Source organism: Hylobates moloch, unplaced genomic scaffold (assembly GCF_009828535.3).
Source record: "Hylobates moloch isolate HMO894 unplaced genomic scaffold, HMol_V3 SCAFFOLD_3, whole genome shotgun sequence".
Lineage (NCBI taxonomy): Eukaryota > Metazoa > Chordata > Mammalia > Primates > Hylobatidae > Hylobates > Hylobates moloch.
Genome location: NW_026652278.1, coordinates 119,847,423 through 119,871,283, shown reverse-complemented (window position 1 = coordinate 119,871,283; position 23,861 = coordinate 119,847,423). Strand labels below are relative to the sequence as shown.

The following is a 23,861-nucleotide window of genomic DNA, read 5'->3' as shown; positions in this document are numbered from 1 at the left end:
AAATCACTTGAACCCAGGAGGCGGACGTTGCAGTGAGCCAACATCGAGCCACTACGCTCCAGCCTGGCAACGGAGCAAGAATCCGTCTCAAAAAAAAAAAGAAAAATATAAAATGTCTATTCAGATCTTTTACCCATTTTAAAATCAGACTATGATTTTTCCCTGTTATTTGAGCTCCTTATATTCTGGTTCTTAATTCCCTGTCAGATGAGTAGTTTGTAAACATTTTCTCTGATTCTGTGGACCACTGTGGTTTTTAAAGACATGGTTCCTGCCTATACATATTTCTTTTCCTTCTATATCCTTTACTATAATCTAGTTGAGAAAACAAACTATAAATAAATCACATTCATACACTGACATACAACAACTCAAAATAAACTACTAGTTAATTCAACAACATTCAACAGTATAAAAATAGTTGTTTACAAATTCCAAAAATAATTTACCATAATCAAATAAGGGTTGACATCAAATATGTTACAATGGTTCAGTGTCAGGCAATCTGATGTAATGAGTCATGTCAACACAGTAAATAAGAAAAAATGTGGCTTCTACATATATAAAAAAAGCATTTGCTAACATTCAACGCCTAAACTTATTTTCCTCTCAAATAAGTATTTCTTTTCTTTTTGTAGAAACAAGATCTCACTATGTTGCTCAGGCTAGTCTGGAACGCCTGGCCTCAAGCCTCCCAAAGTGTTGGGATTAAGGCATGAGCCACTGTGTCTGGTCTAATTATTTCTTAAAAATTTCAGGTCAATAGTAAAAGAATTAAAGTAGTATTGAATTACCACATATTTTCATTCAAATCAGAAACAAAAACATATCTGTGGATGATGTATATATCTAACTTAAAAAATTAATTAACTAATTAATTAGTTAATTTTTGGGGAAACAGGGTCTCACTCTGTCACCCAAGCTGGAGTGCAGTGCTGCCATCCTGGCTCACTGTACGCTTCACCTCCCAGGGTTCAAGCAATCCTCCCACCTCAGCCTCCAGAGTAGATGGGACTACAGGCATACCACCCAGCTAATTTTTACACTTTTTTTTTGTAAAGACAGGGTTTTGCCATGTTGACCAGGATGGTCTTGAGCTCCTGGACTCAATCAATCTGCCTGCCTTGGCCTCCCAAAGTGCTCGGATTACAAGCCACCTTTTTTTTTGTTTTGTTTTGTTGAAACAGAGTCTTATTTTGTTGTCCAGGCTGGAGTGCAGTGGCGCGATCTCGGCTCACTGCAACCTCTGCCTCCCGGGTTCAAGTGATTCTCCTGCCTCAGCCTCTCGAGTAGTTGGGATTACAGGCGCACACCACCATGCCCAGCTAATTTTTTTGTATTTTGAGTAGAGACGGGGTTTCACCATGTTGCCCAGGCTGGTCTCGAACTCCTGAGCTCACATGATCCACCCATCTCGGCCTCCCAAAGTGCTAGGATTACAGGTGTGAGCCACTGCACCTGGGACAAGCTAGTTTTTTTAAAAAACAAATTCTAGGTCAGGTACAGTGACTCACACCTGTAATCTCAGTACTCTGGGAGGCCGATGCAGGTGGATTGCCTGAGGTCAGGAGTTCGAGACCAGCCTAGCCAATATGGCAAAACCCCATTTCTACTAAAAATGCAAAAATTAGCTGAATGTGGTGGCATGTGGCTGTGGTCCCAGCTACGTGGGAGGCTGAGGTGGGAGGATCACCTGAATCCAGGAGGTCACGGCTGCAGTGAGCCATGATTGCACCACTGCAGTGCAGCCTGGGTGACAGAGTGACTCTGTCTCAAAACAAAACAATATTTTGTTTACAAAAAAAAAAATTTTTTTTTTTGTAGTCAGTTGGACAAATGTCATCTATTTTTTTTTTTTTTTTTTTTTTTGAGACGGAGTCTCGCTCTGTCGCCCAGGCTGGAGTGCAGTGGCGCAATCTCGGCTCACTGCACGCTCCACCTCCCGGGTTCACGCCATTCTCCTGCCTCAGCCTCTCCGAGTAGCTGGGACTACAGGCGCCCGCCACCATGCCCGGCTAATTTTTTTTTTTGTATTTTTTGTAGAGACAGGGTTTCACCATGGTCTCGATCTCCTGACCTCGTGATCCACCCGCCTCGGCCTCCCAAAGTGCTGGGATTACAAGCGTGAGCCACCACGCCTGGCCACAAATGTCATCTATTAAATAACCCACATATTTTTGCAACTGACTTAAAATGCTACTATTATCATGTACTAAACATCCATATATTTTTGCAAGTTATTTTCAATCCTTCATTAGTCTTATTTGCCTATCTTTTATTTCTCCGATATCATGCCGTGTTGACAACTGCAGCATTTTAATACTCATTGTTATATGACTGAACTAGTCTTTACCACTCTTCCTTATCAGAATATTCCTGATCTGATTGTACTCTCAACTATTTTCTCAAAATAATTTTAGGATGCTTATATGGATCTAGGTTCTATGTTTAATACTTCAATTGAAATTGCATTGCATTTTAAAAAATGATTAAGGAGACATAATATCTCTATAAAACTGAATTTTTAATCCAAAAAACTTTCCAATTTAGTTTTTTATGCCTATTAGTATAGTTTTAAAGTGTTCTTCTTATGTATTTATTTTTATTTATTTATTTTTATTTTTTGAGTCTTGCTCTGTCACCCAGGCTGGAGTGCAGTGAGTGCTATGTCGACTCACTGCAACCTCTGCCTCCCAGATTCAAGCAATTCTCCTGCTTCAGCCTCCTGAGTAGCTGGGACTACAGGCGTGTGCCACCATGCCTGGCCAATTTTTTTGTATTTTTAGCAGAGATGGGGTTTTGCCAGGTTGGCCAGGCTGGTCTCGAACTTCTGACCTCAAGTGATCTATGCTCCTCAGCCTCCCAAAGTGCTGGGATTACAGGCGTGAGCCACCGCACTCAACCCTCTTATGTATTTTACAAGAATAAGTTATTTGATAAAGCAGCAGCACAAACTAATACATTATTATATTACTATTATTATTTTTTGAGACTGGGTCTCACTCCGTTTCCCAGACTGGAGTACAGTGGCATGATCTCGGCTCACTGCAACCTCCGCCTCCCAGGCTCAAGCAATTCTCCTGCCTCCGCCTCCCAAGTAGCTGGGATTACAGGCATCCACACCCAGCTAATGTTTGTATTTTTAGTAGAGACGGGGTTTCACCATGTTGGCCAGGCTGGTCTCGAACTCCTGACCTCAAACGATCCACTGCCTCGGCCTCCAAAAGTGCTGACATTACAGGCCGGAGGCATGGCACCCAGCCCATTATTAATTATTAATAAGGGAAGTAGAACAAACTAATGTTAAAGGGAAAAATAATGCAACAAATTAGTGTTCTGATAGCTGGCAACTTGGTAAGAATAAACAATTTTAGTATTACACATATTATACATAACATGGATTTTAAAATTAAGCAAGATACAACCCAACAATAAAAAGATGGATAACTCAATGTAAAAAGGAGCAAAGGGTTTGAAAAGACAGTTCTCCAAAGAAGGTATACAAACGGCCAATTCACACTTGAAAAGATGTTCAGCCTCACAGTCATTAGGGCATAGTCAGAACCACAAGGAAATACTTTTATACCCACTAGGATGGCTTGGACAAGTCCAAGGTTGGCGAGTATGGCAAAATTGGAATGTTTATTCACTGCTGGTGGGAACATAAAATAGTATAGTCACTTTGGAAAACAGTTTGACAGTTCGTCAAAAAGTTAAACTTAGAGTTATCATCACATGACCAATAATTAAACTCTTCAGTATACACAAGAGAACTAAAAACATATGTTCACACAAAATCTCATACTTGAGTATTCATAGCAGCATTATTTATAATAGCCAAAAAGTGAAAACAACGCAAATGTCCATCAATTTATGAATGGATAAGCAAACTTTGGTATACAATAGAATATTATTTAGCTATACAAAAGGATAAAGTTTTTCTTGAATGTTCTGATGCTGTAAAAACAAAAACAAAAACAAAAAGAAGTACTGACACATGCTACAACATGGATGAACCTTGAAAACATTATGCTAAGTGAAGAGGGCAGACAAAAAAAGCTACATATTTCATGATTCTATTTACAAGAAATGTCCACATTGGGCGAATCCATAGAGACAGAGAGTAGACTAGTGATTGCCAGCAGGTGGGGGAAGAGGCAATGGAAAGTGACAGCTAATGGATACAGGGTTTCTTTTTAGGACAATGAAAATATTCTAGAATTAGTGACAATGTTGATGGCTGCACATCTTGGTAATATAATTTAAAAACCACGCAACTGTATATTGTAAAAGGGTGAATTTTATCTCAATTTTTTTTTCTTTGAAACGGAGTCTAGCTCTATTGCCAGGCTGGAGTGTTGTGGTGCGATCTTGGCTCACTGCAACCTCCGCATCCTGGGTTCAAGCAATTCTCCTGTCTCAGCCTCCCGAGTAGCTGGAACTACAAGTGTGTGCCACCACTCCCAGCTAATTTTTGTATTTTTTTTTTTTAGTAGAGACAGGGTTTCACCATGTTGGCCAGGATGGTTTCGATCTCTTCACCTCATGATCCGCCCGCCTCGGCCTCCCAAAGTGCTGGGATATCCTTATCTCAATTTTTAAAAACTAAGGGTAGTGGATCAGTAAGAATGCATTCCAAACTCTTAACAGCAATTCACTCTTGGGAGGGAAATGGAATTAGGTGGTGGAAAGTGGCAGAGATTAAAGGAAATTTTTTTTTTTAACTTGGTATGTTTTAAATTTTTTTAAGTTTATAATTTTTTAATAGAAAAAAAGAAGATAAGAATATTTAGCAAAATTTGAGGGTTAGGGAGAAATGTTATTAATTCAGAAGATACAGAAAGAACTTCTATGATGTAGAGGGGTTTTCAATCTATAAAATTTTGTTCTTAGCAGTCGAACTCTTTTGAAAAGAGAAATCTAAAGATATCCAAAACATATGAGATGCAAATACAGTTACTTTGGTTGAAGGGGAGTGAGGGATGTGTGAAACTTGCCCATTTGTATCCCCTCTCCAACAATATCTCAAAGTATGCAATTACATAAACCTAGAAATATTTTACAGAAAACCAGGTGCCTCCTTAAAAAAAAAAAAAAGATTTCAAAAACATCCTTGCCTACACTAATTTTATAGCATTTTCTTTCTACCATTCTCTCAGGAATTAACTGTATCCCATAATATTTTTCCTGGTGTTATTTAACAGTTGTTTGCTAATAATTTCTTATGTGCTGATTCTCCAACTAGATTATTCCCCTTTAATACCATTGTTCTGTAATGTTGAGTAGTTTAATCCTCCTGAGCCTAAAGACAGAAATGAGATCCAGAAATATCCAGCCTAAATACTTCTCTATATGTTTAGGCAAGTAATAAACATATGCTCCCAATATATGTGAACGTAGTTATTAAAAACATCTAGTTAACGCACAAATAGTATTATTTATTTATTTTTGAGACAGAGTTTCACTCTTGTTGCCTAGGCTGGAGTGCAAAGGCGTGATCTTGGCTCACTGCAACCTCCGCCTCCAGGGTTCAAGTGATTCTCCTGCCTCAGCCTCCCGAGTAGCTGGGATTACAGGCATGTGCTACCACGCCCGGCTAATTTTGTATTTTTTTTAAGTAGAGACGGGGTTTCTCCATGTTGGTCAAGCTGGTCTGAACTCCCAACTTCAGGTGATCCACCCGCCTCCGCCTCCCAAAGTGCTGGGATTACAGGCGTGAGCCACCACACCTGGCCCACAAATAGTATTCTTTAAATATGAAATGAAAAATCCATACTGTACTCATATTTTAGTGTTTATTGTTGTTATACTCCAATATGTAATCTATTCTTAGACATATTTATGTCAAACCACAATTCCTATAACTGCGTTTCTCTCATTTGAATACCTTATCAATGTGTACTGGGTAATCGCTTGAAACAAGATTCTGGCATCTTTCCCGATTTCCAATCATCTTTCTGAATTCAAAGAGTCTATTATGGGAAAGAAGACAAAAAGGAAAAAATTCATCTTTTATATCACCTACTAAGCACATTATAATTGAGACTGATTAATAGTAATTAAAAATTAGCAAATCCAGTTCATAAGCCATATTAAAATTTAATTTTGATTACTGAAGAAACAGATTAGGCTGTTGTTTTTTCCCAAACTGAACACTTTTTTCAGAAAAATGTGAGAAACAATATATTGTTCAGAAAGTAATTAAAACATACAAGACTCAAAATTAAAGGCACCAATCCTGAAAACTCATTTTCTTTCTTTTTTTTTTTTTTCCCCTCGAGACGGAGTCTTGCTCTGTCACCCAGGCTAGAGCGCACTGGCGTGATCTCAGCTCACTGCAACCTCTGCCTCCTGGGTTCAAGCAATTCTCCTGCCTCACCCTCCCGAGTAGCTGGGATTACAGGCATGCGCCACCACACCTGGCTAATTTTTGTATTTTTTTAATTTTTTTTGAGACGGGAGTCTCGCACTGTCGCTCTGGCTGGTGTGCAGTAGCGCGGTCTCAGCTCACTGCAACCTCCGCCTCCCAGGTTCAAGCAATTCTCCTGCCTCAGCCTCTCGAGTAGCTAGGATTACAGGTACCCGCCACCACGCCCGTTTAATTTTTTGTATTTTTAGTAGAGAAGGGATTTCACTATGTTAGCCAGGCTGTTCTCGAACTCCTGACCTCATGATCCGCCTGCCTCGGCCTCCCAAAGTGCTGGGATTACAGGCGTGAGCCACTGTGCCCAGCCAATTTTTTTATTTTTAGTAGAGATGGTTTTACCATCTTGGCCAGGCTGATCTGGAACTTCTGACTTCGTGATCCACCCAACTCCGCCTCCCAAAGTGCCGGGATTACAGGCATGAGCCACCGATCCTGGCTGAAAATTAATTTTCTTAAGTCCAGATTTTTCTATGAGCTACAGTGTATTCCAGTTTTAGAGTCATTACAAATTCAGGTTATCTAAGAAGACTCAATCCTTGGAAACTACATACAACTCCAATCAGCTTAATAATTATTGAAGTCAAAAATCTACTCTGTGTTTCTGAGAGTTCTCTATTTAAAAAATCTGAATTACTTTTAAAACAGTATAATTTATGATATGGGCTAAAATTTAAGAGAAATAACTAAAAAGACAACAGTAAGAAGGAAATAATTACATTTTACATAGTTTAATGTTTAATTTGCTGGACAATTGCTCTGTATTTGAGAGTAAGGGATTTTATAACAAAGTTTTAAATGTTCATTAAAACAACAAATTCAGAACAAGTATTCAGGAAAAAAAATTGCTTGCCTTTTGAGATCTTCTGGCCTTCCCCATCCTCTGATAAAAAGTTTTGTTAGGAGAAGTCTCCGGTATAAAATATCTAACTTGCTCACACCCATCAGTAGCAAACAAGCATCTATAAAACAAAATTTAAAATGGCTTTAAAATATTTTATTTGTTTCAAGGCAGCAGGTCAATTTTCTAACCATTTCTTTGACTATCATGTAAAATTAAAGATTGAGACTTGAATTAATTCCTTTGGAAACAAAATACAAGATTTGGGGGAAAAAAAGAGCTGAGTTGAAAATAGAGAAGATGTACACCTTTGAACTTCACTAAACTGTGAATTTCTCTAGGGTAGGATCTTCCCATCCTCAGTAAAGTTGCTGAAATAAGTACCCTCTATTTGCTGGATAAAAATAGTAGGGGATAATATGTGATAGTGTATTATCTGCCAGGCACCACTATTTTAAGAACTACAAACACACACACAGGTTCTCACTAAACCTACCAACAATTTTGAGGAAGGATTTATTTTCCCAATTACACAGACAAGAAAACTGAGGCATAGAGAGTATAATTTACCCAAGGTCACACAGCTAGTGGGAAACATAGCTAAGATTCAATCCCAGGCACACAGCTCAACATCTAACTACCACACTACACTCTCCTCTACTACACTGCAATGAACGAAAAATAATAAATAATCACTACTACTTTTATACCATTTATCTATCTTCTCGAATATTTCTAAAGATTTTTAAGTACCTACCTCTATCTTGTCAAACTGAACGGTATGGTTTTGATTTGCGGGTGAAACCTGATTCAGATTCAGGGTTTACTCTACTTAAATAAATGAAAAATGAAAATCTGCATTTCCTTTTTCAATTGTTTTTTATTTTTTCTCAGATCTTAGGAAATTTGCATTTCCATTAATGGGCTTTAAGAAGTACTTATCCATTGCTTCAGATTTTTTTGAAACCATCCCTTTTATCTATTTTTACTTTTTCATTTTTTAACAACCTGCAAGACCAACTTAATATTCCTTTTTGTTTGCCTAGGTATAGAATGTAACCCACCATCAATTGGGCTGGCATTTAAGTTGATTTTATGGTTGGACCAGCAAAACCAAGTCTTTCATACTGCCTCTCATAATTCTCAGTACCAAGAAGAAACATTTACTAGCTAATGTACTTGTCAGACAAGACAACCTATAGCCAGAGTATAGGATTAAGAGTTTTTTAATAGCACCCATCTCTCTCTTTCCCAGTTTCCATGTGCTCTTCAATGGCTCTTTGATAAATGTGGGGTTTTGACACAATAGTGTTCGAAAAAATGTATTGCATATACAGTTTTGTTATTATACTATTTGTGTCTACCACTATACATAAACTGGTATTAATTACTAGATTCCTATAAATTATCATCCATCCAGTGTTAAGTGCAGTTCACCATAGATGAATCATCCCTGGGTGGGTTAATAAGTTCCTGAACTTGTAAGAATATGTATGATTTTTTTCATTCAACAAATATTTATTAACTGCTTATTATAGTCCAATCATTATTTTAGGCCCTGTGCCATAAAAATGACAAAGGAATGGTCTTGTTCTCATTGATCTTACATTTCAGTGGAGGGAAAATAATTAAAAATTAAAAAATCTATCTATCAAAATAAGTAAGGGTAGAAGATAATAACACTACGATGAAAATGAAACAAGGCAATGTGGTAACAACTAAAGGGCTCTTTTGGTAATTTAAAAAAATCTTTGAAGAGGTACCAAAAATACAGATGCTCCTCGACCTACAATGGGATTGCATCCCAATAAACCCATCATAAGTAAAAAAAATGTCATATGTGAAATATACATTTAATACCCTGACAAACCTATAGTCAAGTCAAAACAATCGTAAGTCAAACCATCATAAGTTAGAGACCGTAAGTATTTAAGCCAATAGCTATATGAAAAGGAGCACCCAAGTCTTTAAATTGCAAATCTCATTAAAATCATACACCTCTTGAAATCTACCCATTACTATGTTCCAATGAAATTTGTTGAAAATTATCTACCCAGTGGGTAAAGCACAGGTACAGATAATTCATATAAGGGAAAGGCAAGAAAAAATAATTACATACTCTGTTTTTAAATTAAAAAAATGCTCACTGTAAAATTTTTAAATTCAACAATACGAAGGTATGTATAGTAAAAATGGGGAAAATAATCCCCTTCCAATCACTTTTTTTTTTTTTTTTTGAGATGGAATCTTGCTCTGTTGCCCAGGCTGGAGCGCAGCAGCGCGATCCCAAGCTCACCGCAACCTCCATCCTCTGGGTTCAAGCAATTCTCCTGTCTCAGCTTCCTGAGTAGCTGGGACTACAGGCACCCACCACCACCCCCAGCTAATTTTTGTATTTTTGGTAGAGACGGGGTTTCACCATGTTGGCCAGGCTGGTCTTGAACTCCTGACCTGAGGTGATCCGTCCGCCTTGGCCTCTCAAAGTGCTGGGATTACAGACGTAAGCCACTGTACCTGGCTGCCTTCCAATCACTTCTAATTTTGCTTTTCAGACATATCTAGTGCTAACAGTTTGGATTCTACTCTTTCTGATCTTTTTCTTGTTGATGCTACTTATTTACCTACACACACTGTCTTGCTGTGTTTTGTGTTGCTATAACAGAGGAACACAAGCTGGGTAATTTATAAAGAAGAGAAATTTACTTCTTAAAATTCTGCAGGCTGGAAGTTCAAGGTTGAGGGGGTAAACATTTGGTGAAGACCTTCTTGCTGCATCATAATATGGTGGAAGGTATCACATAAGAGAGCAATAGAGAATTGAACTCACTTTTATAGCAAGCCCACTCTCCAGATAACTAATTCACTTCCAAAATAATACCATTAATCCATCCATGAGGATAAAGCCCTCATAACTTAATCACCTCTTATTAGGACCCACCTCCCAACACTATTGTATTGGTGATTATGTTTCCAACATGTGAACTACGGGGGACACATTTAAGCCACTGCACATACTTTTTTAGAAATTACAAAAGTAATGTAACACATTTTTGGCAGAATTAAGACAATATAAAAATTTTATAAAGGGGAGAAACTTCTCTTCATCACTTCGTCTCCTCCCACTAGCTTTTTTTTTTTTTTTTGAGATGGAGTCTCACTCTGTCACCCAGGCTGGAGTGCAGTGGCACAATCTTGGCTGAATGCAACCTCCACTTCCTTGGCTCAAGTGATTCTCCTGCCTTGGCCTCCTAAGTAGCTGGGATTACAGGCACACAGCAGCACGCCCAGCTAATTTTTATATTTTTAGTAGAGGCAGGGTTTTGCCATGTTGGCCAGGCTGGTCTCAAACTCCTGACCTCAGATGATCCACCCACCTCGGCCTTCCAAAGTGCCGGGATTACAGGCGTAAGCCACTGTGCCAGGCCGCCATTGTTAATATTTTATTTTTTTTTGAGACGGAGTCTCGCTGTCACCCAGGCTGGAGTGCAGTGGCGCGATCTCGGCTCACTGCAAGCTCCGCCTCCCGGGTTCACGCCATTCTCCTGCCTCAGCCTCTCTGAGTAGCTGGGACTACAGGCTCCCGCCACCACGCCCGACTAATTTTTTGTATTTTTAGTAGTGACGGGGTTTCACCGTGGTCTCGATCTCCTGACCTCTTGATCCGCCCGCCTTGGCCTCCCAAAGTGCTGGGATTACAAGCGTAAGCCACCGCGCCCAGCCTCATTGTTAATATTTTAATACCTTGTTCTATCCATGTATACATGTACACATTTTTTTGGTGTTTTTTTGTTTTGTTTTGTTTTTTTGAGACAGTGTCTCCCATTGTCTCCCAGGCTAGAGTGCAGTGGTGCAATCTCGGCTCACTGCCAGCTCCGCCTCCCCGGTTCAAATGATTCTCCTGCCTCAGCCTCCCGAGTAGCTGGGACTACAGGTGCCCACCACCACGCCCGGCTAATTTTTTGTATTTTTCGTAGAGACGGGGTTTCACCATGTCAGCAAGGATGGTCTCGATTTCCTGACCTCGTGATCCACCTGCCTCGGCCTCCCAAAGTGCTGAGATTACAGGCGTAAGCCACCGAGCCCAGCCTTTTTGGTGTTTTTTAAACTTGGAAGAGAGTAACTGCTAATTATTTTTTCAGTGCTATTCCTCTTCTTGTTTATAAAAAGTCGCAAAGCTCTTTCAAATTCAGGGTATACAGATCTACCTCATCTTTTTCTTTTAATAGGTAAATTTAGGACATTTATATTTATTATTATGATAAATATTTGGTTTCAGTTGTTTTTTATTGATGCTGTAGGTTGTTCACATTCAGCTATTTTACATTTACTTTGAATAAACAGTTGGACTTACATACTTAAAGTTGATATTTCAACTTTATGATGAATTTATACAACGTAACCTCATCATAAACCGAGGAACATTTAGACTTACAGTGGTTCAACTTACAATTTTTCAACTTTACAGTGGGTTCATTGGAGTGTTAAGTGCATTTTCAACTTAACAATATTTTCTATTTACAATGGGGTTTATCAGGATGTAACCATATCGTAAGCTGAGGAGCATCTGTATTTAACATGTGATATATCACTGTGGCTAAGAGAACAGACTCTAGAGCCAAATTGGGTCAAATTCTTACTATAAGACTTTTAACAAGTCACTTAGCCTTTTTGTAATTCATCTGTAAAATGGAAGTAATGATAATACTTACCTCAAATAATTGGTATGCAATTTAAATTAGTATATAGAAGGCACTTAAACAGCTCTTTGAAAATTTAAGTGCTACACCTAGTACAGAATCAGGATTTTAAGTCTTTATCAGATTTATTGCAAAAAGCTTCTACCATTCCATTAATTTTACAAATTATATTTACATGTATTCTATATGCTTAAATGTTTATATAATCAACCAATCCATCTCATCACATCCAGTAGAACTCCTCAATACACTGTAAAAGTATTCAAATTTAGTTCTTTAAAATATTAGATTCCTTCTTCTCATTGGCGGTCATTGTAAAATGGAGTATTTTTCTTCTCTTTACTAACCATTTTTCCAGGAACATTTTCTCTCTACTGTTTTCTAATTCCTATTTTTAAAATCTAGAAATCTATAAATCCATACACCTACTATGTACCCACAAAAATTTTCAAAAATAAATATCTAGAAGTCTTTTATAAACTTGGATTAAGTTATAAAATCTATATTGTTTTAAATTTCTTTCAAATAGCTCTTATTAACTACAACTGTTGTTTTCATGTTTAAAATTCTACAGTGAGTTTTCCATATATATTCAATTTATGCCATGACTTATAAAATACACCACTGGCAATGCAATTATTTAATAGAGTGTTCAATCCATATATTAACTTGATAGCATTGTGATTTTTAGTCTTCTCATCAAGAGATATACCTATTTATTCATTAATCCAGTTTTGTTTATTTTCTCAGTTAATGTTTATGCTATCCTTTAAGTATCTTTACTACACACATTCTGCTACTAATAAATTTAGTATTTGTGATAATTACCATAAGATTCCTTTTCTTTGTATTTTCTACCTAGATGCTTATTACTAATTCATAAAAAAAATTTTTTCTAAATGTTTCTTCTGTCCTGCAAGTTTTGTATTAGAATTGCAAATGAATGCATCAAACATTTAGCAGAGACTTATTCGTTTGTGATGCAATATGCATCTTTCTACTATACTATGCCACTCCTCCAATTTCTTCAAAGTTAAGCCTATCAGAAACCCAAGATGAAAAATCATAAAGAAAGTTCTATGCATGTTACTACCTTTATAGGATTAAGTTTTTCAATCTGTATTATCCTAAATATTTTTACAACTGTCTTTAAAACAGATTTATTCATTTTTTATTTTTTATTTTTTTTTGAGATGGAGTTTCACTCTTGTTGCCCAGACTGGAGTACAGTGGCATGATCTCGGCTCACCGCAACCTCGGCCTCCCAGGTTCAAGCCATTTTCCTGCCTCAGCTTCTAAAGTAGCTGGGATTACAGGCATGCGCCACCACGCCCAGCTAATTTTGTATTTTTAGTAGAGACAGGGTTTCTCCATGTTGGTCAGGCTGGTCTCAAACTCCTAACCTCAGGTGATCCACCCGCCTCAGCCTCCCAAAGTGCTGGGATTATAGGCATGAGCCACCATGCCCGGCTTTTTTTTTTTTTTAAACAGATTTCTGATTATATCTGAATAACATTTTTCCAAAACAGCCTTAATAATATACCTAATTGGGAGAAAATATTGCTTTTAGGGTGCACAAAAACTAAAGGATATTTTATTATTTATTTATTTTTATTATTATTTTTTTTCTTTGAGAGGGAGTCTTGCTCTGTCGCCCAGGCTGGAGTGCAGTAGCACAATCTTGGCTCACTGCAAGCTCTGCCTTCCGGGTTCACGCCATTCTCCTGCCTCAGCCTCCCAAGTAGCTGGGACTATAGGCGCCCGCCACCACGTCCAGCTAATTTTTTGTATTTTTAGTAGAGACGGGGTTTCAGTGTGTTAGCCAAGATGGTCTCGATCTCCTGACCTTGTGATCTGCCTGCCTCGGTCTTCCAAAGTGCTGGGATTACAGGCGTGAGCCACAGTGCCTGGCTAAAAGATATTTTATTTTATTTTATTTATTTTATTTTATTTTGAGACAGAGTCTCGCCGTCGCCCAGGCTGGAGCACAGTGGCACGATCTCGGCTCACTGCAGGCTCTGCCCCCCAGGGTTCACACCATTCTCCTGCCTCAGCCTCCCGAGTAGCTGGGACTACGGGCACTCGCCACCTCGCCCAGCTGATTTTTTGTATTTTTTTTAGTAGAGACGGGGTTTCACTGTGTTAGCCAGGATGGTCTCGACCTCCTGACCTCGTGATCCACCCGCCTTGGCCTCCCAAAGTGCTGGGATTACAGGCGTGAGCCACCGCGCCCGGCCTAAGGATATTTCAAAAACAACTTATACTAAGTATATCCAATGACTGGTAGGATACCTAGTAGAATTCCCCATGGAAAAACAATAAATAGATGATATAAACATAAAATTTTAGTTTCCATTTTAATATGTTTCCAAATAGTGTCTGAAAAGAATGCTATAAAAAGACTAGAGGAGAGACCCTGCAAAGTTTTTCCACAAAAGGCCAAACAGTATATATGATGGGCCTTGTAGGACAAGAGGCAAAATTAAGGATATTATGTAGGTATTTCAGATAACATTTTTTTCATTTCAGAGTCACTTTTTTTTCATTGAGGAAATTCAAAATATCATAAAAATAACTGAGTATAATTTTTTGTAATGTATAATTAATGAGAAGAATAAACTTTTTTTTTCTTGGGCGTGTGCTTAATTGAGATTCAAAGTTAGTACCCCATAATGAAATTGGGTACAAATGTTCACCTGTAAAATCTATTCTTCACTTGAAAGACAGAAAAACAGGCAGGTTGTCCAGTAGGCTTACTGACCCCTGGGTTAGAAAATAAAATAAATCATAGGCATGACACAAATATAACACTAATGTTATAAATGTAAAGATACAACTATAAATCACTAAAATTACAGGCCAGACATGGTGGTTCATGCCTGTAATCCCAACACTTTAGGAGGCTGAGGCAGGCGGATCACTTGAGGTCAGGAGTTCAAGACCAGCCTGGCTAACATGGCAAAACCCCATCTCTACTAAAAATACAAAAATTAGCTGGGTGTGGCGGCACATGTCTGTAATCCCAGAGACTCAGGAGGCTGAGACAGGAAAATCACTTGAACCCGGGAGGCGGAAGTTGCAGTGAGCCAAGACTGTACCACTGCACTCTAGCCTGGGTGACAGAGCAAGATTCCGTCTCAAAATAAAATAAATAAAATAAAATAAATTAAAATAAATAAGTAAATTATCCCAACCCTATAAAAATGGGCATAAATATAATGTAAATATTGATTTAAAAAAATTCTATATGCCATAAAGTAGATCTAAAATTTAATATTCTATCTAAAGTAAACACTAGTTATCTAATCAGCCATGCTTTGTTTTCCTCCATAAAATTTAGAATTTGGCAGAAGCTTCTTCACTTCTTAAGTAATAAATAAATACATAAAAGGTGGAAGCTTTTAGTGTCCATCGGCAGATGAATGGATAAGCAAAGTATGTACATACAATCACAAACACACAAACAATAGGAATATATTCAGTCATACAAAGGAAGGAACTTCTGGTACATGATAATACAACAGGGATGAACTCAGAGGACATTACACTAAGTGAAATAAGTCAGCCACAAAAAGACAAATATTGTATGATTCAATTTAAACAAGATACCTAGGGTAGTTAGATTCATAGAAGCAGAAAGTAGAAGGATGGTTGCCCAGTACTGGGGGGACGGGAAAAGGGGGAGGCTATTGTTTAATGGGTATAGAGTTTCAGTTTTGCAAGATGAAAACTGGAGATGGATGGTGGTGATACAGTTGCACAACAATATAAATGTACTTACCTTTGAACTATAGAGTTAAAATTACTAAGATGGTAAATTTTGTTATTGTATTTTACAAGAAAAAAAAGTGAGAAAACAAAACAGAATTTGGGGTTGAGTCTCCAAATAAAATTTTGAGGGGAAGTAAATTGATGCTTTATTTTCCTTTTGACAACTTTGTCAGTAAGCAGAAGTAGTTCACTATTTTTTTTTTTTTTTTTGAGACAGAGTTTTTGCTCTTGTTGCCTAGGCTGGAGTGCAATGGCGTGATCTTGGCTCACTGCAACCTCCACCTCCTGGGTTCAAGCAATTGTCCTGGCTCAGCCTCCCAAGTAGCTGGGATTACAGGTGACAACCACCACACCCAGCTGATTTTTGTTATTTTTAGTAGAGATGGGGGTTTCACTGTGTTGGCCAGGCTGGTCTTGAACTCCTGACTTCAGGTGATCCACCCTCCACCCTCCTCAGACTCCCAAAGTGCTGGGATTACAAGTGTGAGCCACCATGCCCAGCCAGAAGTAGTTCACTATTTATCTCAGAACAGAACTTGCCAGATGCCATGGCTCACACCTGTAATCCTGCAGTTTGGGAGGCTGAGGTGGGTGGATCGCTTGAGCCCAGGAGTTCAGACCAGCCTGGGCAACATGGTGAAATTCCATCTCTACAATAAATACAAAAAATTAGCCAGATGTGGTGGCGCATGGCTGTGGTTCCAGCTACTTAGGAGGCTGAGGTGGGAGGATTGCTTGAACTGAGTAGGCAGAGGCTACAGTGAGCCAAGATCATGCTACTGCACTCCAGGCCAGGGTGACAGAGTGAGACCTCATCACACACAAAAATAATACAGTTGGGTGCAGTCGTCCACAGTGGTGTGCGCCTGTAGTCCCAGCTACTCAGAAGGCTGAGGTGGGAGGATAGCTTGAGCCCGGGAGAGTGAGGTGGCAGTGAACTATGATAGTGCTGTTGCTCTCCAGTGTGGGCCACAGAGTAAGACTCTGTCTCAAAACAAAAAAAAGCAGAACTTAAGGTTAATATTCTCTTCAAAAAAGACCATTGCATAATTTAAACAGTTGGAAGCTTTTAATAACTAAGACCTTTAAAGAATATAATTTGAAGAACAAATCTCTTGCATCTAGTTTGTTTCCTCCATCTTCTTCCCTTTTCCTTGAGGATTACCTTCCAAGAACCCAGCCTAGTTGGGTTTTCTGCTTCAGAATCTCATCTGGCTTCAATCAAGGTGTCAGCTGGGCTTCATTTTCATCTGCAGGCTTGAAGAGACAAGAATTCACTTCCACGCTTAACTCAGGTTGAAGGCAGAATTCATGTTTTTTGTGGCTGTGGGACTATGAGCTTCAATTTTTTTTTTTTTTTTTTTTTTTTTTTTCTGTTCATCAGTCAGAGGACAGCCTCTGCTCCTGGAGGCTATCAACAGCTCCCTGTCACATGGCTCTCTTCATAGGAAGTTCAAAACATGGCAGCTATTTCTTCAAGGCCAGCAGGAAAGTAAGTGTGAGCCACAGGAGCCATACCTTTGCCATATAACGTAATGTCATCATGGGAATGACAGCCAATCACCTTTGCCATATGCCTGGTTAGAAAGCAAATCATGGGTTCTGCCCAAACTCAAGGAAGGGGATCACACAAAAATATGAACATCAGAATTTGAGGATCTTGAGGGCCACCTTAGAAACTGTCTGCTACACTGAGAGAAACCAATTGTATTTCTTAGCATTTGAGTAGAGTATCTGGGCTGACACCCTCAATACCAGGTGTTACTTACTTTCTTCACATTTTCCTACCAGTAAGGGGGAAAAAAAAAACCCAAACTCCACAGACTCGAATAAACATTTGTTTATAAGCAAATTTTGAAAGTTTGTCTAAATCAGCAAGGCGTGGTAGCTTACATCTGTAATCCCAGTAGTTTGTGATGCCAAGGTGAGAGGATTGCTTGAGTCCAGCAGTTCAAAACCAGCCTGGGTGACATGGGGAAACTCTGTCTCTACGAAAAATACAAAACTTACCCGGGCGTGGTGGTGTGTGCCTGTGTAGTCCCACCTACTCGGGAGGCTGAGGCGGGAGGACTGCTTGAGCCTAGGAGGCAGAGGATGCAGTGAGCCAGGATCACACCACCGCACTCCAGCCTGGGTGACAGAGTGAGACCCGGTCTAAGAAAATAAAAGAAAGGAAACGAGTGGGGAGGGGAGGGGAAAGAAAAGATTGTCTAAATCATGTTTATATATTTTCATTCACTTAACGCCTTTGTCAGAAACAACAACAAAAAAACCAAAACAAAGTAAAAACACTTGCCTCTTAGAATTTTGTTTTTTAATCATGAAACAAATGGTAAAAGGCAAACTAACTTCTGAAATGTTGTCTTCATTATATATACTTTCTACTTTAGTGCAATTACAATCATGTAAGTATATGCAGTACATATTTAAATTGCTTGACTAGTGTTTTTCTTGTAGAGTGCATGTCAGTGTGGAATAATAAAGAGTATATCTGGGCCAGCACGGTGGCTCATGCCAGTAATCCCACCACTTTGAGAAGCCAAGGCAGGTGGATCACTTGAAGGCAGGAGTTCAAAACCAGCCCGGCCAACATGGTGAAACCCTGTCTCTACTAAAAATACACAAAAATTAGCCAGAGTGAGACTCTGTCTCAAAAAAAAAAAAAAAGAGTACATCTGGTCTTTGACCTCAGCTCCTGGCATGAAGTTCCTAAAACCCTTGGTATTTCTTTTTTTTTTTTTTTTTGAGACGGAGTCTCGCTCTGTCGCCCAGGCTGGAGTGCAGTGGCGCAATCTCGGCTCACTGCAAGCTCCGCCTCCCGGGTTCACGCCATTCTCCTGCCTCAGCCTCTCCAAGTAGCTGGGACTACAGGCGCCCGCCACCACGTCCGGCTAATTTTTTGTATTTTTAGTAGAGACGGGGTTTCACCATGGTCTCGATCTCCTGATCTCGTGATCCACCCGCCTCGGCCTCCCAAAGTGCTGGGATTACAAGCGTGAGCCACCGCGCCCAGCCTAACCCTTGGTATTTCTTAAGTGATGAGTGTCTGTTATGTTAAACAAGCAACTCCCTGTGGGCCTCCCGAAAGTTTCAGAATCATGGCTGGCCACCAGAAAGGAACTTTGGAACCCTCTGACCTCCACAGAGGGGAAGGGAGCTGGAAAGTGAGTTCAATCACATGGCCAAAGATTCAATCAATCACGCCTATTAATGGAACTCCAGTAAAAATTCTGGACACTAAACCTTGGTGGAGCTTTCTGGTTGATGAACACCTTGGTGTGTCGGGAAGGAGATGCTCCCTGAGTCCATAGGAAGAGGCCAGGTAGTTCCACATTCATTCCCATACCTTGCCTCATGTTTCTCTTAATTGGGCTCTTCCTCAGTCATATCCTTTATAATAACCTATAATCATAAATATAGCCGTTTCCTGAGTTCTGAGTCATTCTAGTAAATTATAGACCCACAGGGCTCTCAGGAACTCCTAAATTTTTAGCCGAGTTTGTCAGAAGGATGAGAGGCCTGGAGACCCCTGAAGTGCATCTGAAGAACTGAGCCCTTAACTTGTGCGGTCTGCATCAATTCTAGGTGGTTAGTGTCAGAATTGGGAACTGAAGTACACCCAGTTGGAGTGGAAACGGAATAGATTATTCTTTACCAAAATTCTGATTAGTGTTACATATTCCAAATAAGATGCCAACTCTTAGGCCAGGTGTGGTGGCTCACGCCTGTAATCCCAGCACTTTGGGAGGCCGAGGCGGGCGGATCACGAGGTCAGGAGATCGAGACCACCCTGGCTAACATGGTGAAACCCCATCTCTACTGAAAATACAAAAAATTAGCCAGGCATGGTGGCGGGCACCTGTAGTCCCAGCTACTCAGGAGGCTGAAGCAGGAGAATCATTTGAACCAGGGAGGCAGAGGTTGCAGTAAGCCGGGATCACACCACTGCACTCCATCCTGGGCGACAGAGCAAGACTGTCTTAAAAAAAAAAAAAAAAAGCCAACTCTGGATCTATTCGGGGAGTGGCAGGGGGGTGGGGGTGCTATGGCATGAGGAAAGATAATTCTAGTGATAATTTTAATTATTTTATTCCCTGGGTCTTTTTGGAATTGTTAAAATATACAGCATCAATGTATATTTTGCATACGTTTATTAAAGTGCAATAGAACAGTGGCATGTCATTGGAATGCAAGACTTCATTGTCTTTTTTTTTTTTTGAGACAGGGTCTTGCTCTGTTGCCCAGGCTTGAGTGCGAGTGGGGCAATCATGGCTTACTGCAGCCTCAACCTCCTCAGCTCAAGTAATCTACCCAGTGCAGCCTCTAGAGTAGCTGGGACCACAGGCACACAGGCCACCTTCTTTGACTGGCTAATTTCTTTCTTTTTTTTTTTTTTTTTGAGACGGAGTCTGGCTCTTGTCACCCAGGCTGGAATGCAGTGGCGTGACCTCAGCTCACTGCAAACTCCGCCTCCCAGGTTCAAGCAATTCTTCTGCCTCAGCCTTCCAAGTAGCTGGGATTACAGGCATGTACCACCACTTCTGACTAATTTTTGTATTTTTAGTAGAGACGGTGTTTTACCATGTTGGCCAGGCTGGTCTCGAACTCCTGACCTCAGGTAATCCACACACCTTGGCCTCCCAAAGTGCTGGGATTACAGGCGTGAGTCGCCACGCCCAGCCTAATTTATTTTTTGTAGAGATGAGGGTCTTGCTATGTTGACCAGGCTGGTCTCGAACTCCTGAGCTCAAGCAATTCTCCCACCTCAGCCTCTCAAAGTCCTGAGATTATAGGCATGAGCAACTGCACCCAGCTAGGACTTCGCTGCCTTTTGCAATATATTATAGGTCACTTATTTTCTTTCTTTTTTTTTTTTTTTTTTTTTGAGACAGAGTTTCACTCTTGTTGCCCAGGCTGGATTGCAATGGCGCAATCTCGGCTCACCACAACCTCCGTCTCCTGGGTTCAAGCAATTCTCCTGCCTCAGCCTCCCGAGTAGCTGGGATTACAGGCATGTGCCACCATGCCTGGCTAATTTTGTATTTTTAATAGAGACGGGGTTTCTCCATGTTGGTCAGGCTGGTCTCAAACTCCTAACCTCAGGTGATCTGCCCGTCTTGGCCTCCCAAAGTGCTGGGATTACAGGCATGAGCCACCGCACTCGGCCCACTTATTTTATTTTATTTTTTAACTAAAAAGTAAACTTTAATGTCGAAAGCGCAAACTTGGGGAAGACAGGAAAGATCACACACAAGGCTGTCACTTCACACTTGGAAGGTTGCACAGTGGCCAGGCAGAGGCGCTCCTCACTTCCCAGATGGGGTGGCGGCCAGGCAGAGGCGCTCCTCACATCCCAGACGGGGCGGCCGGGCAGAGGCGCTCCTCACATCCCAGACAGGGCGGCCGGGCAGAGGCGCTCCTCACTTCCCAGACGGGGCAGCCGGGCAGAGGCGCTCCTCACTTCCCAGAAGGGGTGGCCGGGCAGAGGGGCTCTTCACATCCCAGACGATGGGCGGCCGGGCAGAGGCGCTCCTCACTTCCCAGACGGGGCGGCCGGGCAGAGATGCTCCTCACTTCCCAGACGGGGTGGCCGCGGCCCACTTATTTCCTTAACATCGGCATGAAATGAACCAGGGGCATCATCTTCGTTTGTAACATCCATGGCATCAATAAGTGGAATCCATGATAGTAAAATAAAATTTAATTAAAAATCCTAGCTAGGCTGGGTGTGGTGGCTCACATCTGCAATCCTAGCACTTTGGGACGCTGAGGAGAGAGGACTGCTTGAGCTCAGGAGTTTGAAACCAGCCTGGTCAACATAGTGAGACCTCATCTCTTAAAAAAAAAAAATCCTGGCCAGGCACAGTGGCTCATGATTGTAATCCCAGCACTTTGGGAGGCCAAGACGGCAGGACTGCTTGGGCCCAGGAGTGCAAGACAAGCCCTGGCAACACAATGAGACCCTGTCTCTACAAAAGAATTTTGAAATCTAGCCAGGTGTGGTGGTGCACACCTGTAGTCCCAGCTACTCAGGAGGCTACGGTGGGAGGGTTGTGTAAGCCTGGGAAGTTGAGGCAACAGTGCGCATGGTTGCACCACTGCACTCCAGCCTCGGCAACAGAGCAAAATCCTGTCTCCAAAAAAAAAAAAAAAAAAAAATCCAACACCTACATTTTACAGTAAGAAGAAAAGTAATATACTGCTCATGAGATACTCCATTTTCCTAAACTTTGATATTCTTCTAGATTGGTAGATAAAACCAATATAAAGCAAAAATATAGAATTAGAAAGTTGCAAAGGAAGCAAGAAAGGACCTAAGAATAATGAACTTTTCAAATATTTTGTAAAGTACTATATTTATTGTTTGCCTAAATTGTTTACTTATTTCTAGTTTTCAACCCAAACTAGAAAACCTTCCCAGTGGCTCATGCCTGTAATCGCAGCACTTTGGGAGGCTGAGGCAGGCAGATTACCTGAGTTTGGGAGTTGGAGACCAGCCTGACGAACATGGAGAAACCCCGTCTCTACTAAAAATACAAAATTAGCCAGGTGTGGTGGTGGGCACCTGTAATCCCAGCTACTTGGGAGGTTGAGGTAGGAGAATCCCTTGATCCCAGGAGGCAGAGGTTGCAGTGAGCTGATATCGCACCATTGCACTCCAGCCTGGGCGACGAGAGCAAAAGTCCGTCTCAAAAAAAAAAAAAAAAGAAAAAAGAAAAGAGAAGAAAAGAAAACCTTCCCAAATCACTTTAATTCCCTGTATAATAGGCCACAAAAGTCAGCATTCCAAACTTAGACACAGCATATTCCTTACTATATTTACCTACTAATGAACAACTAATAAATGAGGAAAAGAAAGTAAATCAAACACACATATAGGTTAGTATAAATTTGGTTCTGGGGTTTGGGGTCATACAAATCTTCTTAAATCCCATTTCAGCTCCAAGAACAACATAAAAGACAGTTTTTGTGGAACTCTCTAAACATGTAAGTCTTTCTAGACAGGGGTGGCTGGGTCCAGGGTATCCAGTGCCACCGTGAACAGATAAAAATCCAAGCCCAGGGTGAACATAACTCCAAATTACCAAAATGAGGCACCATCTGGAGCCATGCCAGATACTTACAAGTCCCTACTTCAGGCTGGACAGACAACAATGAGCTTCTGCAGAAATAGAACCCATTTTTGAAGTATATATCAAGCTAAAATGACACAATTATCAATGTGAAAGGGAAAAGCAAAGGGAAACAAAAATAGAAGTTCTAGTACAGTGCCAAGAACTAAAAAGTCTTTCCTAGAAATGAGTTCTATTGCTAAAGTGACACTCATCATTTATTATGCTATCTAGTGCTTTTATTTCCTGTCATTCTGGTACCTAAACATTTAACAATGCAATACTAATTTTTTCTGGACTTTTATCCTTACATTGGTGATATATATCTCAAAGGCATAAATGAAAATTTAAAAAATATCACCATGTACAAGAACTTATTCCCTTACCTAAAAAAGAGACTTCAAATTTTATCTTGTAACTTCACTTCTAAATGTCTATACAAGTTTAAGTAGCTAAGAAAGGGTTTACATACCTCAGTTATCCACTGTAAAATCTACTTCCCTAGCTTAACAAATATAATTCAACAAATATAATTCCTTTCACTCTTACACTGAACAAGAGTAAGAAAATAGGATGTTTGTTTGTTTGTTTTTTGAGATGGGAGTCTCACTCTGTCTCCCAGGCTGTAGTGCAGTGGCGCAATCTCGGCTCACAAGCTCCGCCTCCCGGATTCACGCCATTCTCCTGCCTCAGCCTCTCTGAGTAGCTGGGACTACAGGCGCCCACCACCACGCCCGGCTACTTTTTTGTATTTTTAGTAGAGACGGGGTTTCACCGTGGTCTCGATCTCCTGACCTCGTGATCGGCCCGCCTCGGCCTCCCAAAGTGCTGGGATTACAAGCGTGAGCCACCGTGCCCGGCTGTTTGTTTGTTTGAAAGGGGTGTGGGTAACTATCCTTCCTGGGCAGTCACCTAAGGAAATCCACCAAATGGACTGTCTCATATTCTTGTGTGAAACATTCGGCAAATAATCTAATCTCTTCAAATTTAGCTCCTTTTTTCCATGGGCTTTATTT

General features: G+C 40.4%; 1 protein-coding gene across 1 annotated transcript in view; it reads right to left on the bottom strand.

The window, feature by feature from the left end:
- ABHD18 (abhydrolase domain containing 18) overlaps nt 1–23,861 on the bottom strand; it is a 79,854-nt gene that overhangs the window by 53,191 nt on the left and 2,802 nt on the right. The window contains exons 2-4 of the mRNA XM_058436753.1: nt 16,899–17,887; nt 7,278–7,386; nt 5,888–5,972 (exon numbers count right to left, since the gene is read on the bottom strand). Coding sequence (XP_058292736.1) covers nt 5,888–5,972; nt 7,278–7,369 — 177 coding nt within the window. The 5' untranslated portion in view covers nt 7,370–7,386; nt 16,899–17,887. The remainder of the gene's footprint in view (nt 1–5,887; nt 5,973–7,277; nt 7,387–16,898; nt 17,888–23,861) is intronic.